We start from the raw sequence: 22,414 nt of genomic DNA, 5'->3' as shown, positions 1-22,414 counted from the left end.
TTTCATTGATAAAGCAAATCAATTTACAATAGTTGTCCTTCTTCGAGTTTTTGAACATTAGAACAAGAAATTTTGGCTACATTCAAAAATAACAAAATGAATTTCCATGCATGACATTTATTTGTATTGCTCTATTTAATTCGTTGCCTATACCCTACGTCAAAGTAAATCATTACTTCTTTAGTTGTTGTTTTGCTCTCGGTAACTTAATTTCAAAATATTTCTACAACTTAATTGCATAGTTGTCTATTTACATTTTCTTATAACATAAACATTTATTAAAAAAACGACATGCCCCATCTTTTGCACAGTCAAAGCTCCGCATAATAAAACATAATAATTATAACATATTAACATTAATAGTTTAGCGTTAATTTCCCTGTGCACACCCCATTCTCCCAAAATTACCTCGGCTTGGACATAGTAAAAACTTCACACAACGAAACATAATAATATTCCCCATTCCCAATATAAATCAACATTGTAAAAGCTTCGCACAATGAAACATAATAATATTAATTATCATGTTTGCCTGCACATACCCCTTCCTCTGCAAAGATTCAATCCTAACACCAATGCTCAGAGCAATAACACATTGTGAGAGCATTCACAAAACCCCCGGTTCTCCATAGTTCTAAAATCAGAGCTCTAAACAATTGCTCTCCCGCACATACTTTGTCCTCCACAAGTAAAATCTCTAAAAAAGGAAAGCTTTTAACATTAAGCTCCCTATGCACTCTCATTCTCTTGCACATACCTCGTCTCTTCACACAAGAAAAACTTGTAACATTAATTTTGTACTTGTCGAATAAAGTTCCCTATGCACCATTGTATGGATTCATAACCCAAGTTAGTTCTCAAGCTATTTTAGATCTTGTTTAGCATATCGAGGTTGCGCTAGGGTTAAGTGTCAAACTATTTTATTTTAGAGTTAATTATTTAATCTTAGGCATTAATGGTTAAGATATTTTGATTTAAAGTTAGTTATTTTATTTTATTTTATATTTTTCATATGCTTAGCATATAGATTTTATTAGATTTCTATGTCGAGGTACATTTGAGCATTGACCGTTAACACTTTTGATGTAACCATTGCCACAGATGCCAGGAATTTTGCTTGTAGCAGATGCTTTATGTGGTCCACCCTTTTTTTAATGGTTTCTATGGTTTCTAGCCATAAAGTTATTTGGCTCATTATTTTTTGTTTAACCATTAACACTGTTGATGTAACCCATGTGGCAGATGCCAGATGTCAGGATTTTGTTTCTAGCAGATGCTTTGCGTGACTCACCTTGTTGCACTGAGAGGCACATTCTATAGCCCAGTATGACCCCAATGTGTAAGTATGTCACGTCCTTAAAAATAATAAAAATATTTTTTGCTCATGTCTGTTAAAACATTAGCTTGAATATTAAATTATATGTAACTTGAATCTTTAGATTACATATAACTTTGTAATCTTATTAATGGACTAAAATTAATTATTAAAATATACCTGTGTATTATTATATATAATTTGAATGAATAATTATCTCATTCTTGTATCATATATGTGAATTTGAATGGATCATAAATTTACATTTAACAAATGTTTTTACCACATCAAAATTCCAAATTAGGTAAAATTCTAAACATATTTACTAAATTGATCATAAATTTACATTTAACAATTTTTTTTACCACATTAAAATTCCAAATTAGGTAAAATTTTGAACATATTTACGAATGGATCATAAATTTACATTTAACAATTTTTTTTACTACATTAAAATTCCAAATTAGGTAAAATTTTGAACATATTTACTAAATGGATCATAAATTTACATTTAACAAATTTTTTTACCACATTAAAATTCCAAATTAGGTAAAATTTTGAACATGTTTACTAAATGGATCATAAATTTACATTTAACAAATTTTTTTACTACATTAAAATTCCAAATTAGGTAAAATTTTGAACATATTTACTCTTTATTATCCCTGCCACAAGGGTGGATATTGCAATGGGTTTTTGGTCAAACCATATTAGTTGGGTTTGACCAAAAAAATTTGCAAAAAAACCTATAGTATAACATTACACATTGAAATATATGATTTTTTAAAAATAATTTAATTTCTTTATAAGTTGAACATATTATTACCTCTATTAATGTGTCAATTACCTTTATTAATTAACCAAAAATACATGAATCACATCAAAATACAAAATATAAAATAAAAATTTATGATGCATAATGACCGCTCATCATCACAACTTTTAAAATCACCCCAACTTCCAATAAAATTTTAAAATTTTATGAAATAGCATATACACTAAACTCTCGAGTTAGGTGAGCTCGCAGGAGGAAGACAGTGATTGCCGTAGCTATAAGTGCAAACCTTTTTTTTTTCAGAAAGAAAAGCTTTTATATTATATTGAGGCAATATACACAGCAAAAAGCCTGATGAGCAACACATAGGAAGAGTAGGTTGTCTCTAGGAAGAAACAGATGAATCTGAAGAGAAGAAAAGGGTAGATAACACATGATAAGACCATCATTTTCTCAAAGATAATCTCAGAGAGGCACATGAGAAAGGCGAAAGAAGCCCATACAAAAAACTGACCATGTCAAACTGCCAAAACAATAAAAATAGCATATTGACCTTCAGCAAAACAACTGTCCAGCATTAGATGGTAGAAGAGCTAAAACTGTTGATAACACATAGTTAAAGGATAGGTGAGAGTTCTAAAAAATTATTAAGTTCCTCCATTTCCATATACTCCAGATGGTTATCGGGAGGATTTGGCATTTTTGAAGATGTTGCTGTCCCCACCATTTAAAAGCTGCATCCATAGAAGAGAAGTTAGGGATTCGAAGGGAATAAATCATAGCAAGTTCATACCAGATAAGCATGGAGGTCCTGCAGGAGAAGAACATATGGAAATTTGTTTCCTCCTCCATCTTGCATAAAGCGCATTTGCTGGGGTCATTCCAAGCACGTTTCCTTAAATTTTCCCAAGAGAGGTTCTTGTTATAAAAGACGAGCCAGGAGAAAATAATCACTTTTAGGGGGCATGAGATCTTTCACCATTTTAGAGGGAAGATCTTCCTGGACGGTGGAGCTTTTTTGTGGATGAGATCCAAATAGATATCTTTGACAGTTGCTGTGGAAGATGGAATTGACCAAACCAAGTGATCCTCCGATAAAGCGCGCTTCAAGGCCACCTGTTCAACAGATAGTTTTTGAGAGGCCCAGGAAGCAGATAAAAGCTGAGGGATGCCTAGATCAGCTGCATTCTTTAGGATAGGGAAGAGGCCATTCCATTTCTCTATGATTCTGTTCCACGTGAAGCAACCGGACCTGTGAAGATAAAACAGAAGAAAGTCCGGGATCTTTAGGGGATCTTTGACATCAGCGATGGGGTCTAGGCCTATAAGGATCTTTGAGCCAGAGAAGAAACTCCATTTTAGGTTACATAAGAAATATTGTTCTATTCTCCTGAAGCTAAGCCAGATGGCTGAACCCTGTTTGTTTCCGATAGCTCCCGACCTGTACCAGAACTCCATAGATCTCCCTTTTTGATATTTTTGACGGATTATGGCGCTCCATGGATTTGAGTGAAAACAACCTCTCCAAAGAGACTTGCAAAGAAGGGCAAATCTGTAGCTGTTGTTCTAAGCATTCGTTTTTTGATGCCAAAAAAAACACGCTATCCTTTAGTGAAATATTGTATTTTTTCGTAATCGAAGGTATGAACTCCTTAATTCGTCTTTTTTTTCCGATTAGTCTTTATTTATTTTATTATTTAAATTTAAATTTAATTTAAGTCTGGTTAGAAACACATCAGTTTAAAATTAAATTAAAATAAAATTTAGTTAATTTTTTAACACATTTAAAATATCAAAATTTCAATTTCAATTACAATATATTCAATTTAGTGTAATTAAATAAAATATAAAAATAACATTTTTTAATTACAACGTATTATTTATATATAATATTTTTATAATTCCTAAAATGTTAAAATTATATTTTTTCAGTTACAATATATTTAATTTAGTGTAATTAAATGTAAAAAGAACCATTTTTAATTACAACATATTATTTATATATAATAGTTTTGTAATCCTTAAAATTATATTTTTTAAATTACACTATATTATTTATATATAATATATTTTTAATTTTAAAAAATTTAATAAAAATAAAAACATTTTAATTAATAATACTATATAACAGGGTTTGTAATAATTTATATTTTTTTCTTTTATTATCATAAATTAAATATATAAAATTAGAAATTTTCATAAATATAAAATTCTAATCAAATTTTAAAAATCAAATTAATATTTTTTTAGTCATTTCAAATATATTGATCTATCCTCTATTAATGTTTAAGATCCTAATATGCAACTACATCATCATGTGCATGTTGACTAAAGTTGACCATCTAAAATACTTCGTTGTAGTTTTTAAGGGGTGAACTTTCACTCATGCCACATATTTTTGGGTTTTGGGTTATTCACATGTTTTCTCACATCTAAAGAATACAATCGAATAGCCAATGAAAAGTAGATTTAGATCATAATCCACTTATGGGTGAACTTTCACTCATGCCACATGTTTTTGGGTTTTGGATTATTCACATGTTTTCTCACATCTAAAGAATACAATCTAATAGCCAATGAAAAGTAGCTTTAGATCATAATCCACTTATGGCGGTGGATGAATTCATATTTCAACAAATGAAATTAGCAACAAAGTTGTTCATACCTACAAACAATGCATAATTACAATTTAACAAAATACATCAATTTACTTATACCACATTGTAAACCTTAACACTAACTTGAATTCAATGTTTTACTTTAATTTAGTTATATTTAAACTAAGTGGCAGAGACTAGCTACTATGTAGCACTTGATTCATTACAATTTAACAAAATACATCAATTTACCAATACCACATTGTAAACCTTAACACTAATTTGAATTCAATGTTTTACTTTAATTTAGTTATATTTGAACTAAGTGGCACAAAAACACATGAGAATAGCCAAATCATTTGTGAATTTCAAGTTCACAAATTGTGATATTCTATGTACTCGCACAAAGCAAATTGTTGTATTTTAGCCAATTCTATAGATCTCTTTTGGTATTTTCAACATTATCATGACATAAGAAAAATATGTAAATAGTGTACAATTAAAAATAACTTTAATTTATCATTAAAATATAAAATATATATGTTAAAGTTTTAGAATATAAATAAATTTATGAATATATCTTAAAGGTTATATATATATATATATATATAACTTCAAATACATTTATATATATTTATCATTTCAAATATTTATTTATTTATTTATATATAATATATTACTTTATATTTATATTTGAGTTATTTTTATGCAAATATTTGTATATTTATTAATTTATATTTGACTTCATTAAAAAGTATTATTATATTAATAAAAATAGAATGGGGAACACGAATAAATGTGCACAAATTCATATTTCAACTAAAACAAGAAATTTGTTTATAAATACAAAAAATGCATAATTACAATTAACAACATACTAGTAACTTGAATTCAATATTTTTACTTTAATTAAGTGACAGGGACTAGGGACTAGCTACTACGTAGCACTTGTTAAAGTCAATACCATTTCTTAAATCAAAAGAAAAAGAATAATTCAACATAAAGAATCCAACTCCAAAATCTTTTAATATTTCTTTTAATTAAATATTTGTAAAATAAATCTTTAAAAGGAAAAATCATATCCCATAGATATATTAAAATCTTTAAAGGCATAAATATTTCCACATCAAAGTTGTATTAGTTGAAAATATTAATTTGATGTAGTTTTATTATAAATTTTGTTATCATGCCATGTAAAAAACATTATTAAATGTAATATTAATATTAATATTGTTAAATTTAATAACTTTGGATTAATACAATACTAAATTTCATATAATGTTAAATTCGTTATATTATTATATATATTAACTCTAGATATATATGGAGGGAAGAACAAAAACATTCGATGATAGAGGTGGAGAGATAGAGGAAGTGACAAGGGAGAGATAACGACAAAACCAGCTTAGATCCATCTAACACCGTATCTATCATGCGCTGATCCCTTTTTGGAGTGTAGAACTTGAGGAAAGGTTTGCACATTGAGGGATTTGATCACTCTCGGTGCATGATAGATCTCATATTAGATGGATCTAAGCTGGTGTGGGGGGAAGCTTCGCACACTAAAAGTCACATATCTCTACCTCCGCACAATGGGTTAACGAATTATATTTAAATAATTAAAATATAATCTTGTATTTTAACATTTAATTTTAAGGATATTAATTATTACTCTTACAAATTAATAATTTGTCCAACCATGTCTTGAAAATAAAAAGAACATAATCAAAGCATGACACTAATGATGTAACCCATGCAACGGATGTTTTATGTGGCCCACATTATTTTTTTAAGAAATTAATTTTCTTGTGCAGAGGTTTGCTTGTAGAGGAACTTTGACATTTTCGATTCATGAGTTGCCTTTTTTATGTTTTTCAATGAACATAAACGCTTTATCCACAATAAAACAATACAAATCATGTTCGTAGCATCTTAAATTGACAAAACGTTTTATAAGCAAACTTGATGTGGAGGTGGAAGTGTGGAGGTTCAGAGCAAATGCATCCTCCTGCACACACATCCTCTCGGACACTTTCTCTCACACATAATTATGAATAATGGATATATAACAATGGTTCTTATAATATCACAGAGAAACTATCTAATCCATCTTCATAATTGACTATAGTTAAGGGAAATAGGCCATAATCAAATTTTACAACACATAGTTTTCAGCTACCATGCATCCACAAGGGGCATCATTTGCTTCTACGCTACAAAGTGTTTATCAAGTTTTCTGAAGAGGGGCGAGCAATGTGCGAAGAGCGCTCCATGTTTGTGAGTTATCTTGCAAAGATATTTAACATCAGAGGAGTTATAATATATTAATTGGAGATTTGATCTCGTTCAACCTCTGCCACTCTTCCTCCCCCTCCCACCCCCCTCTTTCTCGAGTTGCATTTTTTTTTTAATTTTTTTTTTTAAGCATAAATGTTTTATCCATAAGAAAACTTGTACAAACCATGTTCATAGAACCTTAAATCGGCAGAACGTTTTCTAGGCAAACTTGATGCTGAGTGAAGTGCGGAGGTTTAGAGCAAACACATCCTCTCGTACACTTTCTCCTACACATAATTATGAATAATTGATATATAACAATGGTTATTACAATATCATAGAGAAAAAATCAGATCCGTATTCATAACTAACTGCATTTAAGGGAAATAAGCCGTAATCAAAAGGTACTGATTTTACAGCACATATTTTTGAGCTACCAAGCATCTACAAAGGGGCATCGTTTGCTTCTTCGCTACAAAGTGTTTATCAAGTTTGTTGAAAAGGCATGAGAAATGTGTGAAGAGCGTTCAATATTTGTGAGTTATCTTGCAAAGATATTTAGCATAAAAGGAGTTATAGTATATTAATTGGAGATTGATTCTCGTTCAGCCTCCATGTGCATCCCCCGAGTTGCATTTTTTATGTTTTTCAATAAAAAACGCTTTATCCGTAAGAAAACTAGTACAAACCATGTTCATCGCATCTTAAATCAACATAATGTTTTATAAGCAAACTTAATGCGGAGGTGGAAGTGCGGAGGTTCATAGCAAACACATCCTCTCGCACACTTTCTCCCACACATAATCATGAATAATTGATATATAACAATGATTATTACAATATCATAGAGAAAATCTGTGATCCATCTTCATAAAGGCTGCAATTAATTGAAATAAGCCATAATCGAAAGGTACGGATTTTACAACACATATTTTTGACCTACCACGCATCTGCAAGGGGCATCGTTTTCTTATACGCTACAAAGTTTTTATCAAGTTTGTCAAAGAGATGTGCGAAGAGCGCTCATTATTTGTGAGTTATATTGCAAAGATATTTAGCATCAGAGCAATTACAGTATATTAATTGGAGATTCGTTCTCATTCAATCCCCCCTCTCCCCCCTCACCTCGTCTATGTAAAAGACACTTCCCCGCACAATGAGTTGGACATTGGACATTCGTTTACCCCACTCCCCGCCCCCTACGCAAAGCACCTGCAACCGCATCATTTTTGGCATCATTGGACAGTGCAATTGCATAACAGTGGGTAGTGCAATTGCATAACAGTGTCAATGTCAAAGCACTCATCTATATAATAACCACTTACAAAATTAGTTTTTTTAGCTAGTGAAAAATTAAAAATAAAACTACTAGAAAATTAATTTTTGATTTAGAGGAAAATTAGAAAATGAAATATTGTCTCCTAATTTATTAAAATTACAATTTAATTAAAAAAAAATGAAAATCAACACATTTTACCCTACGCAAATACTATAGTCCACAATACAAATACCAACAACAAATAATCCAAATCTCAACTTTTAAAATTGCAAAATCAATTGACCCAAATATTAAAAAAAAAAATTCAAAATTTCAAATGAATACAGAATTCTAATTTCTTAGGTCGTTGAATTCCGACATTGAAAAAGACAAAAACCAGCATGAAAAATGCAACTAATCTTTATCCAATAAAATCCAAAAAATATTTTTTTAAACATTAAACAACAGCACCGATAACCAATAACGCTTAGTCTTTTGGAGAGAGGTACAACTAGACCTCAGTTTTCTGGAGCTGCGAAACAATTTTTAACATAATTTGAGAATTAAAAATACCCAAACATATTAATATTTTATAACATATGGTAAAATGCATGAATAATACAAACCAAAATCAATGGGTATGGTTCTAGGTATGGTTTCTGAAATCTCTCATTGCATTCTATGCGGGCGGAGTATCATTTCGGTCTCTACTCTCGGAAGTACGTCTCTAACTGGGCCTAGCCTATATGCCTCTTATTTTTCTTTCTTCTTTTTGGGTTTTTGCTTTTATTTTATGATCTTCATGTTTTTTAAATTTTATATATATTATTAGGCGGTAGATTTTGTTTGGTTGCCCTCAGGTTGAAGAATCCTGATTTATTGAAAATTCTCTTAATTTTGTTTTGTTAATCTCGCCGAATACTTTCCTTAACAAATAACACCCTGCTGATGATCCCAGGAACTCAAACAGGCAAAAGCTCTAGTAGTCTAACTAGTCCATTTTTCAGTCTTTTACGGGTAGATTTTCTGCTCGCTTTTGCTTGAAATCTGTTGAAAATTTGGGAAAATCTTAATTTTAACGGGTTGAGTTTGTACTGTACATTTTTTGGTGTGCTGAATTCATTTTACTTGAAATTCAGTAAAAGTCTGGGAAAATCATAGTTTTGAAGTCATTTTACTTGAATTTTTTTTTTTTTCAGCAAGAAAAAATCTTCGTTTGTTTTAATATTATGGATAAAACAGTGCATTCTTATGATGGACATATTGTCCTCATAAACCTTGAGAAAAATTCACAGTGTGACTACATTGGGAAGAAGCTTCTCCACTTACATCCATTTGAACTATTATCTAATAGTTACAACATAATGATACTATTTACTCTCAGCCATTTTTGCAATTTACACAGAGTCTAATATATGGATCAGATCATTTGCATTTCTGTAGATCACAGACTTTATGTATTCTTTTCTTATATGATTTCTATACAAAATCAGATACAAAAATTTATACAAAACTTAAAACAAAAAGAAACAGGAATTTTATATGGACTTATCTGCAATGAAGTTCTGTCTTTTTGAGCTCTCTTCAGTGATCTATCCCGGCACTTTTAGATTTTCTACTTCTGTCTCCTCTGCTCCCGTTTTCATCATGATGTGCATGCCTTCTTCTGTGTCTTGTAGTCCCTTTTTTGATAATTCATCCGCAGATTTGTTATGTGCCCTGTTGATGTGCTCAATGGATGAATTTTGGAAGGAACTCCACATACTTTTTATACGTCTCAGCCAACCTTGTAGGGAAGTTTGCTGAATGTTGTTCTTCCCTTTAACATGGTCTATTATACATTTGGAATCCCCAAAAATTTGTACTTGAGGGATATCCAGGAACTTGATAAACCATAATAGACCCCATAAAGCAACAACTTCTGCTTTCATACTTGTTCCTTCTCCCACATACCAGTGTATCCAGAATTCCTGCTCTTCTGTCAATTTTAAGCAAAAGCCACTCCCACATCTTCCTCCTTGAGCTGCTCCATCAAAAAACCCCGTGGGATAGTTGGAAAACTGAACTCTCCTCTTCTCTGTCTTTTTATTTGTTATTTTTCTTGGTATCAAATTCAGTAAAACAAAATTAAGATAACCATAGTTTTAAGCTGTTGGGTCTGTGTAATTTGGGTATTCCTTTGTGGTTCAAATGTCCTATAAACTCTTTCTGTGTAATTTAAGTGTCTTATTATCTAATTCAAGTTTTCCATAATTTTTCTAACATATTGAACTGTAATTTAAACTATACAACCTTGTAATTTCACCCACAATCATATCACCATTCTTGTACCAGAGCTCTAAGTCCCTTGTTAGCTTACACAAAACTCTAATATGGTTTCTCATAAACATGAAGGTAAAAGTCCTGTTCCTGACTTAAATTGATTTAAGTAATTTAAAGTCCTCGCACGCCGATGAGGCTTTTGAGAGAAATTCATTTGCATTGTTCAAGCTTATCTTTGAATTGCATGACATAATCTGATATTTTAACCTAAGAGTCGGTGCCAAATATGAGAGATAGAGAACATAATGTGCCAAAAATTAATGTCTGATAGTCCTTTTCTTTTCAAATGTGAAAAAATATTTTAATTCTAACCAAATGCCATCTTTTCTTGAACACGATTGGCTAGTATCCATGTTACGATTGGCTAGTACCCATGTTACTTATTGAACTAATGTTCCCTCTTTTGAAAGTTTTGTCTCTCAAAATCTTGAAATCTTTCTCTTCATCATTTTTGAATTATACAGTGACTTCATAGGTTTGCATTGAACGAAGGATTGAATTAATAGGAACAAATGCCACAAGTCTTTGAGATCTCAATGCATTGAATTTAGGATTTGATCCATTAGAATTTACAGTCTTATCCTTAATTTTAATTGCTGTACCTCTCCCTTGTTTATGTATGGTTCTTTGTATCATTTAGTAGCCTATAGTGGTGCCTCTTGAACTTATGTTCTCTTCATATGGTTGTACACACAAAATATTATGAAAGATCACAATCCATTGGGTTTAATATTTCTTCCATCAGACCTTACGGTCTTATCGTTTGTTTAAATTGTTATGTTTTTTCAACTTGAGTTTAACATTTGGTCAGTTAGAACCATTTTTTCTGCCCAAAAAATTAAAACCATAATTTTGTTTATAACAAAGGAAAATTACATTCTGCCGATGCCTTTAGCATTTCATGATTCCTCAAAAGGAATCTCATATCGAAAAAATTAAAGAGATATCCATTAGCCACATAACAGTCTTGATTATGACACCAAGATACATCCTTAGAGGGATCCAAAAGTAATCTCCTATCGTCTATCAAGATTTTCACGTATGGTCCTCCAACTGTCCAAAATACCTCACAAGCATAAACTGATTCAATTTGATATCCCTTGTCATATGTAATGGATCAAGACTAACCTCAAAAGCACTGAAATAGCATGTGAAAGGTTCCATAAACAGCCAACCTGAGATTAGATCAACAATTAGGAGTCTAAAAATATTCAAAGGATTGATTCTCTTTGATCTCCTAGACAACTTGGGATAGGATTGAAGGATTTACAAAGATCTCAACAAATAGGAGTTTAAAATTTTTCAGAGGATTGATCCTCTTTAATGTCCTAGACAACTTGGGATAGGATTGAAGGATTTTCAAAGGTGACACAATAGGAGAAGGAAGGAGGCATTAGAGCCTACCCACCGTAAGTACAACTTCTTGAACTCCTAACATAGATTGAAGTTTGGAAAACTTTGCTTCCACAAGAGACTTTGTGAAGAATTCTGCAACTTGATCATTTGTTGGGCAAAAGAGCACTTCAACAACACGATCATGAATGAGTTTTCTGATGAAGTGCACTTGCAGCTCAATGTGGTTTTTGCATTGATGTTGAATTGGATCTTTGGTGAGCTTGATGGCGCTTTCATGGTTGCACCAGAGGATGGTTGGATGCTACTATTGTAATCCAAACTCTGAAAAGATTTGTCAAAGCCAAAAGGTTTCTTGACTTCCATTAATTGCTGCTCGATAGTCTACTTCTGCCGAAGAAAGAGATTTAGCCTATTGCTTTTTACAAGCCCAAGTGAGGCCCTGAACCAAGACTGAAAACATAACCTGCAGTAGACTTTTGATCATCACGGTTGCTAGTGCAATCGGAATTAGTGAAACCAACCATCAAAGGAGTCCCCCTAGAACTGTAATGTATCTTCACATTAGTTTGTGCCTTGGATATACTGAATGTTGAATTTTTGTAGTTGTGGTCGACATTCAAGTCAACCAATTAAAAAAAAAGAAGCAAAATATTATGTTTGAGTTCATGTCGGCTCCAAAGAATAGGTCAGCCCCACCATACGAATGGGTTTGACCCTTGGTCAAGACTCAAAAGCCTCCTACTTTGACCTTTATATATTGACATTCAACCTCTCCCATTTGGCAAGCAATTTGGATCATCAATTCTTTTGTTTTTTGACCACACATGCGAAGGGGAGAGAGAGACAAGACCAACGAAGTTTGCCCGAAAATTTGACTTGTGTTGACCAGTGTTGACTGAGGTTTTTCTGGGTTGTTTGACCTACATTGACCAAACCTTCTTCTGATTTGTTTGACCGCAATTTTAGTAAGGCAGTTGACGAAAAGTTTGGGTAGTTGACCAAACTCGTTTTGAGTAGTTTAACCACTATTGATTGGATCTTTTCTGGGCAAGTTGACCAAATTTCTAAGGCAGCTGCAGAGGCTGAAATTTGACCTATTTGACCAAAGTTGACTGACTATTGCAGAAGGGCAACAATCTCTCTATTTGACCAGGTTTGACCTGTGTAGTTTCTGTGGTCAGTTTGACCTAGCTTGATTGTAAAATCAAATTGTATCTCTTGTTGAATTGGACAATTTCTCCTAAGAAAAGGTTGTTGGGATTTTCCCTAGTTAGGGTTTTCCGAGGATAAAATTTTGGTGTCTATTTTGTGCATTGTTCCTATACTGTGATCTCTACTATCCTACTGCATTTATGGTTGAAATTTTCTACAGTATAATTTCTTAATGATCTGGAATGTGCTAAATTAAGAACAATATCATTGGAAGTAATTATTTGTAGCAAAAAATTGTGCTTGTCTATATTGCACTTGAAAAATCAACATGTTATCAAAGCTTTGGTGAAGGAAAGGGCATTGAGGCCACTCTTGAAGACACCTACTTCTGCAATCTATCTATAACCATATCTTTGAGCAGATGGCTCCCTCTATTAAGGCATAAAATAAGTTGGAAGGTGCTACAAATTTTAGGGCTTGGAAGACAAGAATTGATCTCATTCTTGAAGAGAATGATGTTATGGTACGGGAAAGGCACAGGAGGATAATGCCAGAAAAGCCAAGCACAAGAAGACTGAAATCACTTCTAAGAGAATTCTTGTTGAATCCATCAAAGACCACTTGATTCCATATGTTTCAAGGCTGCAAACTTCAAAGCAGATGTATGATGCCCTAGTGAGTTTGCATACCATCAACAACATTGGTCAAAAAATGACCTTGAGGAACCAACTTCGTGGTGTTGAGATGACTAGAGTAGATACGATGGCTTCCTAATTCATGAGGATCTCTCAATTGAGAGATCAAGTCTAGGGTATTGGAGAAAGCATTGATGAATCAAAACTTGTGACTACAACTCTTAATGGATTACCTAATTCATGGGATTCATTTACATCTAGCTTATGTGGCAGAACAAAAATTCCAAGTTTTGAGCAGCTATGGACCTCCTGTACTCACGAGGAATCTAGACTAGTATCGAAAGGAAATATTCATATACCTCAAGGTGGTGATTCCCAAGCATTTACGACTCGTTCTAAGAATGGAAAAGATAGAAGAAGAAATTTTGCAAAGTTTCAGAGAAGGAATTCAAGTAGAAGACCTGCTCACGCTGAAAATCAAGGAAAGAAGGACATGCCAAAGATTCAATGCTTCCATTGCCACAAGTTTGATCACTCTAAAGACAAGTGTCCTGAAGGGGAGGATGATAAGAAGAGGAAGGGAAAGAAACATGCTTCAACAACAGACATTGATGAAAATCCACATCAAAAGAAGTCAAGGAATGACAATGTTGATGATACAAATTATTTCTTCTTTTCTGCTCCTATAGGTTTTGTTGCAAATCACAATAACATTTGGTTAGTGGATAGTGGTGCCTCTAGATACATGATAGGAAACTGTGATAGTCTCACAGAATTGGTGGAAAATAAGTCAACACAAAAGGTGGATCTTGGTGACAATGCCAAGTATGCAGTCAAAGGCATTGGATCAACATATTTTTCGTTGGAACTAGGAGGTAACATTTTAAATGATGTGTTGTATGTGCTTTGTTTAAAGAAAAGTTTGATCTATACTTCATCCTTGGAAGACAAAGGGTATAGTGTTGCTTTTGTTGATGGACAAGTTCTTGTATGGAAGAAGGGCTCTAGCATAGATTCTGCCAAAGTGATTGGTGTTCAAGAGGGAGGCTTGTACAAACTCCTAGGATGATCAATTCAAGCATTGGTACATGATAACAACGATCTATGCGAATCATGGCACTAGAGATTTGGTCACATTCACTACAAGGCTTTACCAACTTTAAGGAAGATGGTTACAGGTCTTCCAAAATTCCAAGTAGAGCATGAAGGAGTTTGCAAAGGTTGTGCACTTGGCAATAATGTCAAAGGATCGTTTCCAAGCATTGATAGTAGGTCCAAAGGAATTTTGGATCTAATACATTATGGTGTATGTGGAGCAATGTCAGTGTCATCCTTAGGTGGTTTTCTGTACTATGTGACTTTCACTGATGACTTCTCCTGGAATACATGGATTTACTTCTTGAAAACCAAGGATGAGGTCTTCAACATGATTCAAGAGTTCAAGGCTCAGGTAGAGAACTTGACAGGGAAGAAGATTAAAGTTTTGAGGTCAGATAATGGAGGAGAATATACCTCCAATGAATTCATTTCCTTCTGTAAGGAAGTTGGGATTAAGAGGGAGTTGATAGTCCCTTAAAACCCTCAACATAATGGGATTGTTGAAGGGAAGAATAGATAATTTATGGAAGCTGCTAAGGCAATGATTCATGATCAAGACTTGCCCATGTTATTATGGGGAATAAGACTCTTAAAGAGGCCTTCATGGATGAGAAACCAGAGGTCAGGCATTTGATGATCTTTGATTTTCCTGTTTACATTCATGTTCCTAAGGAGAAGAGGACGAAGCTCGAGCCTTCTGGGAAGAAAGAAACATTTTTTTGATACAGTGAGTCACCAAAGTGTATAGGATTTATGTTTTTTTATGAGGATACGGCCTTTTGGAAATCCAAAGGAAGTCACATGGACAGTGATGATGATGAATAGCATGAAGCTCCCAAGGATGTAGGTTCAGGTCCTTTCGTACTTATGGAACATCCTTCAAACCATCAAGAAGAGCCAGAAGGGCCCAATGAGCTAGCGGACCCACCTAGGGTCATTGCTACAAAATCCAAGAAGAGGTTAGCGTGGTTTCAAAGTATATTGCAAGAAGCAGAAGGGCATGTAGCTCCTAGTGTCACTTTCAGGGAAAGCAAACATCCTATGAAGTACTCAGGATATGCGGCACTAATGAGTCACCTCATTGATTCTGATCCATCCAACTCTGACGAGGCAGCAGGAAAACAAGTCTAGAAGGATGCCATGATGGAGGAATATCAGTCCATCATGAAGAATGATGTGCGGGAAGTTGTGTGGATACGTGAAGGGAAGTCAGTGGTGACTTACAAGTGGATCTACAAGATCAAGCATGCGGTGGATGGTAGCATAGAAAAGTACAAAGCAAGATTTGTGGCAAGAGGGTTCTCCTAGAAAGAGGGAGAGGACTATGAAGAGACATTTTCTCTAGTTTCCAGGTACACTTCTATTAGAACGATTATTTCTATTGCTTCTATTGCGGGTTGGAAATTGCATCAGATGGATGTGAAAAATGCTTTCCTCAATGGAGTGATTGAGGAAGAATTGTACATAGAAGAACCTCAAGGTTTTGAGGTACATGAGAGGGAGACCCATGTTTGCAAACCGAAGAAAGCTTTGTACAGACTCAAGCAGGCACCTTGAGCTTGGTATTCACAGATTGATGGATACTTGATGAGTCTTGGTTTCTCCAAGAATGATGTTGGTCCAAATCTTTACTTCAAAGTAGTGAAAGGTGATCTTATGATCCTGTTGCTATATGTTGATGACTTGCTTCTGACAAGGACAGAGAATCTTATCGAGCAGTGTAAGAGGGAGTTGAACTCTGAGTTCGAGATGAAGGATTTAGGTCTGATGCACTACTTCTTGGGATTAGATGTATGGAAGAATTCACGTGAGATCTTCCTTGGTCAAGGGAAGTATTCTATTACATTCCTTCAAAGATTCGAGATGATGGACTGCAAGTCCATGGCCACTCCCGTGGTGACGAACTTGAAGAAGCTGAGAGTTTTGAGTTAGATTTGGTGGATCCCTCTATGTATCGACGATTGATTGGATCCTTGATGTATCTGGTTAATACTAGGTTGAATATCTGCTTTGTAGTAAACACTCTAAGTCAATTCTAGGTGGAACCAAGGCATGAACATTAGATTGTAGCAAAGCATGTATTGAGATATCTATTTGGTATATCACTTATGGATTGAGGTATGTCTCAAATGTTGAAATATAGTTGTAGGGATACACAAATTCTGATTGGGAAGGAAGTACTCAAGACAGGAAAATCACATCAAGATGTTGTTTCAGTTTAGGTTTTGTTATGATCTCTTGGATGAGCTAGAAGCAGACATCTATTGCACTCAGCATTGTTGAAGCTGAGTATATTGCAACTAGCTTGGCGAGTTGTGAAGCAATGTGGCTTCGGAAGCTACTCGCAGGATTCTTTGATCACGTGTTGGAACCCCGTGATATATTGTGACAATCAAAGTTGTGTGAGGCTTTCAAAAAATACATTTTTTCATGATGGGTCGAAGCACGTTGAGATCAAGTACCACTACATCTGTGACATGGTACAAAAGGGAGCAGTGAAGCTCCAATACATTTCTATAGCTGAGTAGGTTGCTGACATTCTCACAAAGCCTCTGCCCAGGATAAAGTTTGTATACTTCAGGGACAAGCTTGGAGTGGTTGAGAATGCCTCCCTTGGTCAGAGGGAGTGTTGATGTTGTAGCATCAAGGGGTGGAGATTCTCCCTTGGTCATGGGTATTGACCGAGAGCCATGTAATGTGGCTAGGGAGATTGGCCCAAAGAACATCAAGGCCTAAAGTGCTCCCTCAGTTAGGGGTTACCAGACCATATTGCCAAGGGTTACTTGGCTAGTGGGTTGAGTGAGTGCCTTATAGCATCGGGCAAGTGCTTTTCCATTCAATAGCATGTGATGACATGTAGGAATTGTAAATGGGCCCAGGGTTTCACCATTTGTCAGGGGTTCCTAACATGACTCCAAGTGATGTCTTGAGCTAGTGAACCAAGACTATTCTTGTTGACCCCAGTCAGAAGGTTTTGGCCATATTGACATGGGTTTTGGCTGGTGGGTGACTAGATCCATTTGCAAAAGGTATGTGTCTAGTGGGTGACGAGATCCATTTGCATGATGCTGATGCAAGATGCCTTCCACATGTAGTGCATGGATACATCAACATAGCTTGCTCGTTCAACCTTTTCTTGGGATGGATAAATTTTTTCAACAAGAGAACATCTAAGGAAGTCAAGGTGAATACCTCCCTAACTAAGAGGGAGTGTTGAATTTTTGTAGCTGTGGTCGGTATTCAAGTCAACCAATTTAAAAGAAAGAAAAATATTATTTTTAAGTTCATGTCAGCTCTAGAAAGACAAGTCGGCTCCACCATACGAATGTGTTTGACCCTTGGTCAAAACCATCCTACTTTGACCTCTATATATATTAACATTCGACCTCTCCCATTTGGCAAGTAGTTTGGATCATCAATTATTTTGTTTTCTGATCACACATGCGAAGGAGAGAGAGAGAGGACCAGTGAATTTTGACTCATGTTGACTAAGGTTTTTCTGGGTTGTTTGACCTGTGTTGACCAAACATTCTTCTAATCTCTTTGACCGCAGTTTAACTAAGGTAGTTGATTGAACCTGTTTTGAGTAGTTTGACCACTGTTGACCAAATCTTTTATGGGCAGGGTGACCAAATTTCTGAGCTAGTTGCAGAGGCCAAAATTTGACCTATATGACTAGAGTTGAATGACTATTGCAGAAGGTTGAAAATATCTATGTTTGATCAGGTTTGGCCTGTGTAGTTTTTGTGGTCAGTTTGACCTAGTTTGAATGGAAAATCAGATTGCATCTCTTTTTGAATTGGACAATTTCTCCTAAGCAAAGGTTGTTGGGTTTTCCCTAGTTAGGGTTTTCTGAGGATAAAATTCTAGTGTCTATTTTGTGCATTGTTCCTATATTGTGATCTCTATTGTCCTACTACATTTATGGTTGAAATTTTCTAAAGTATAATTTCTTGATGAACTTGAATGTGATAAAGTAAAAACAATACCATTGGAAGTAATTATCTGTAGAAAACAATACCATAGGAAGTAATTATCTGTAGTAGAATATTGTGCTTGTCTATATTTCACTTGAAAAATCAACACTAAAGTATCTTTTTTGTTGTTTTCCAATGACTTTCATGGGGTATTTGCATATATTGGGAAACACGATCAACAATAAAGGAACTATTAAGATGGGTTTGAATCAAATATAGGAGGCTACCTACCAACTGATAATACATGGTGGCATCAACTTCGGGTGTAGTGCAAGTAGCAACAAGTTTTACTTCAGATCAAAAGGGAGAAGGGTTGGTTTACAATCTTTCATGTGAAAGTGGTGAAGGTCACATTCATACTTAGATTGGGAAAGATAAATTCCTTGGTTTGCAATACTTGGAGACCAATGAAATAATAAAAATAGCGTAAGTATGTCATTTCAAATTTATTCTTAAGACTAGATTTCACATGGGTTAAAAATTTAGGGTTATTACCAATAAGGATAAGGTCATAAATATAAAGAACAATGCTTATGAGATGGCTTCCTACTTTCTTGGTTTAGACATTGAGGTTAGAATGACATCTAGAAAATTCATTATCAAGAAGAAAGCTATCCATTTCCATATATCAAGGTTGAAGAGCTTGCTTAAAACCATTAAGAGATTTCTTAAGGCGAAAAACAAGGCTGAAGTCACTTTGAACTTAGCTAGGAGGTTGTTTTATGTAGATTTCTTCTTGTAGATCCCCATGCATGAAGGTGGATTTCACATCCATCTGATGGACTTCCCATACATGTGAAGCAACAAGGGCTAGAAGAAGGTGGAAGGAATTTATTTTGGTGACAAGGGAACATATTCCATCATAGTCAATTGCTTCAACTTAAGAGAATCCTTTAGCAACTTATTGGACCTTATGTCTATTGGACACCTAATCCTCTATGGGTTGGTGTGGAATGTGAACAGCCACCAGAGTCCAAGAGACATTAGAAGATGAATCCAATAGTCATGTACAATATATTATAAATGAACATCTTGTGAATATTAAAGGCAATTAAATGCTTATCATTTACATTCGCTGTTTGCATTCCATGTGAGTTTAACATGGCATCAGTGTTTGCTTTGAACACTAGTATTGAATAATGATTTTACCCTGGATTAGATGCCATATGGGCTTCATTATCTACATTGTAATGGAGTCTTGAATTATGTGCGTAGAAATGGTGCGTTCAACGTGAACTACATTCTTTGAATAGTAAGTTATGTGTGCGCATTGCAATGGTGTTCGAAAGTTGTTTAATTAATGTCTTTAAACATTTATATATATGTGCCTTATGGGTTCCATTCAGATGCTGAGAGGTGATTCATATATCTTGGTTGAGGCTGATTATGTATTATGTTCGAGCTATTTGAATGATTGTGGTTCGAGATTCAATACATATGCGTGTTAGTTAATTATATGCTGAAGTCAATGTTATTTGTATAATGTATTTGTTGCCAAAGCTTCAACGTTGATTCATTTACTCGTTGATGTATATGTGCCTCAATTTGATGCGTTGAATTACAATAAGATGGGTTGAATTATAAGTTTGTCGATGTATTGAATGCCAAAGCATCCATGTGCGTTGAGCTTTGAAGTCAATCCATTTATATGTGCCACTGCCAACACCGAACATCTACATCTACGTATAGTCAACTGAGTTTTTGGCAGGTTTACTGAATTTCTTTTATAGAGTTGATATTGTTTCAGAAGGAAGTGCAGGCTCAACTAATGTGGTAAAATTCAAACATCTCAAAATGAGGCACCACTTCAAAGGTTTTGAGCTTTTGTTGGTGTAAGAGGGTGGAATTTGAAGTGTTAGTTGTGAGTTTTATTATCAATATTATTTCTAAAATCCTCCTTAGCAACGATATCTGATCACATGACCTGTACAAGGCAGTAATATCTCCCTCTTACATCTTTGTTGAGTTGAATGATACAACTAAAAACTTTGTGTTGGTATCATTTTTCATCTTTGAGGCCAGAATCTTTACTTGCACTCAATGTCACTTGGGAGCGGGAGCGAAAGCGGGGAGTGGGAGCAAAAATGGGAGCGGGAGCGAATCCCGGAGCGTTTTTTATATAATCAATATATTTTTCATATTTTGATACATATATGTCAACAAAAACATGTAGAATAATGAATTAGATATAAAAAACAAACAAAACATAGATTGAACCATATAACAACAATCATCTAGAAGTTATAATCTTCATCAACCACGTCCACAAGTTAGTAACATAGTAACATACAACATATTGAGTCTCATGATTCATCAATCTTAAAGTTTCAAGCTTTCAAAATTCAATATATAACATTTATCATCATTGATCACCAAAGTTGTACTTGTAAGCTAAGTGTAACCATTACAACAAATAATATCTAACATGAAATGAAATGTTATAAAATGAAATGAAATGAAACAACTTTCAACTTTCATGAAGCATCATATTCATAATTCATTACTAATGAGTTATAATTGCCAACTTCAAACTTAAATTGTCATATATTGTTTAAAAAAATACCATAATAAATATGAAAGAGTCAATAGTTATAAAAGCTACTAGAAACTAGAAAAGAGAAGTAAATCTATTATCTATTTCTTATGCTTGGGCCTCTTGCCACCACGAGAAATGTGTAATTTTTTAGTCTTGTTGGAAAATCAGGATCTTTGTCATTAATATCACCCTCTAAGCATTAATATCCAGAGGTATCTTTGTCATTACCTCTGTATCTGTATAGGGATCTTTGTCATTAATATCACCCTCTAAGCATTAACATAAGATAGAAAAAGCATAGCATGTCAAGTCAAGATTTTGTTTGAGTGATGCGTACATTTTTAGGAGGGTCATGATAGAGGAGTTCAACAACCAATGTCACTAACATCAAGGTACATAGAGGGATTTGTGCTCTTGATTAAATACGAGTGCCATACCCTAATACATGACAAAATTCAATGGAAACATTACAATCCCCCAATCCTGAAATCCTGAAAAACTGATAAGTCTGCTGGATTTTGAATGAAATCTAAAATTCTACTTTCTCCATATGAAATCCAATGAGGCCGGAACCACTCTCAAACATCCCGAGTCATTTCATGGTAATGTTAAAAATTTAAGTAAAAGGATGAAAATGAAGATTAAGGAAAATGTCACTTTTACTTTAAGAATTTAACATTACCATGAATGGCATATCAATACTAGGGCCTAGACTTGATCATTAAGCTGCCCCACTCAAAAATTATTTGTTTCTTTCAAAAAAATGCATTTCAAACATTACTACAAAAAAAAATTGCAAAAAAGGCAAAACGCTCCCGAAAAGGCAGGGAGCGAAATTTTTTTTAGGGAGCGGCTCCGACCCGCTCCCGCGCGGAGCGTAGATTGGGAGCGGGATGGGGGGGGGGAGCGCTCCCCTGCAACATAGCTTGCACTTATTGGTTGAACTTGAAAATGGTTAGAATTACTAAGTTATTAGAGTTGCTAAATACTTTAATGCACTCCAATGTTCATGATACAATTGAAATTGGAAAAATCACTCTCACAGACATTCGAACTTGCTTGCAAAATGCACAAGAAAAGATTCATTTTTGTAGCTTTAATCTCAACTTCAGCAAG

General features: G+C 34.2%; 1 protein-coding gene across 1 annotated transcript in view; it reads left to right on the top strand.

Annotated features, from left to right (window-relative positions):
• Positions 1-8,864: 8,864 nt before the first annotated feature.
• The window catches only part of LOC149235311 (uncharacterized), a 33,594-nt gene continuing 20,044 nt past the window's right edge, over positions 8,865-22,414 (top strand). The window contains exons 1-2 of the mRNA XM_089372073.1: positions 8,865-8,941; positions 9,181-9,239. Of these exons, the coding sequence (XP_089228199.1) occupies positions 8,875-8,941; positions 9,181-9,239 (126 nt within the window). The 5' untranslated portion in view covers positions 8,865-8,874. The remainder of the gene's footprint in view (positions 8,942-9,180; positions 9,240-22,414) is intronic.

Source organism: Pinus tabuliformis, chromosome 8 (assembly GCF_031772625.1).
Source record: "Pinus tabuliformis cultivar Carrire ecotype Pingquan chromosome 8, CPIR1, whole genome shotgun sequence".
In the NCBI taxonomy this organism is placed as follows: Eukaryota; Viridiplantae; Streptophyta; class Pinopsida; order Pinales; family Pinaceae; genus Pinus; species Pinus tabuliformis.
This window is presented reverse-complemented; position numbering and strand designations above follow the sequence as displayed.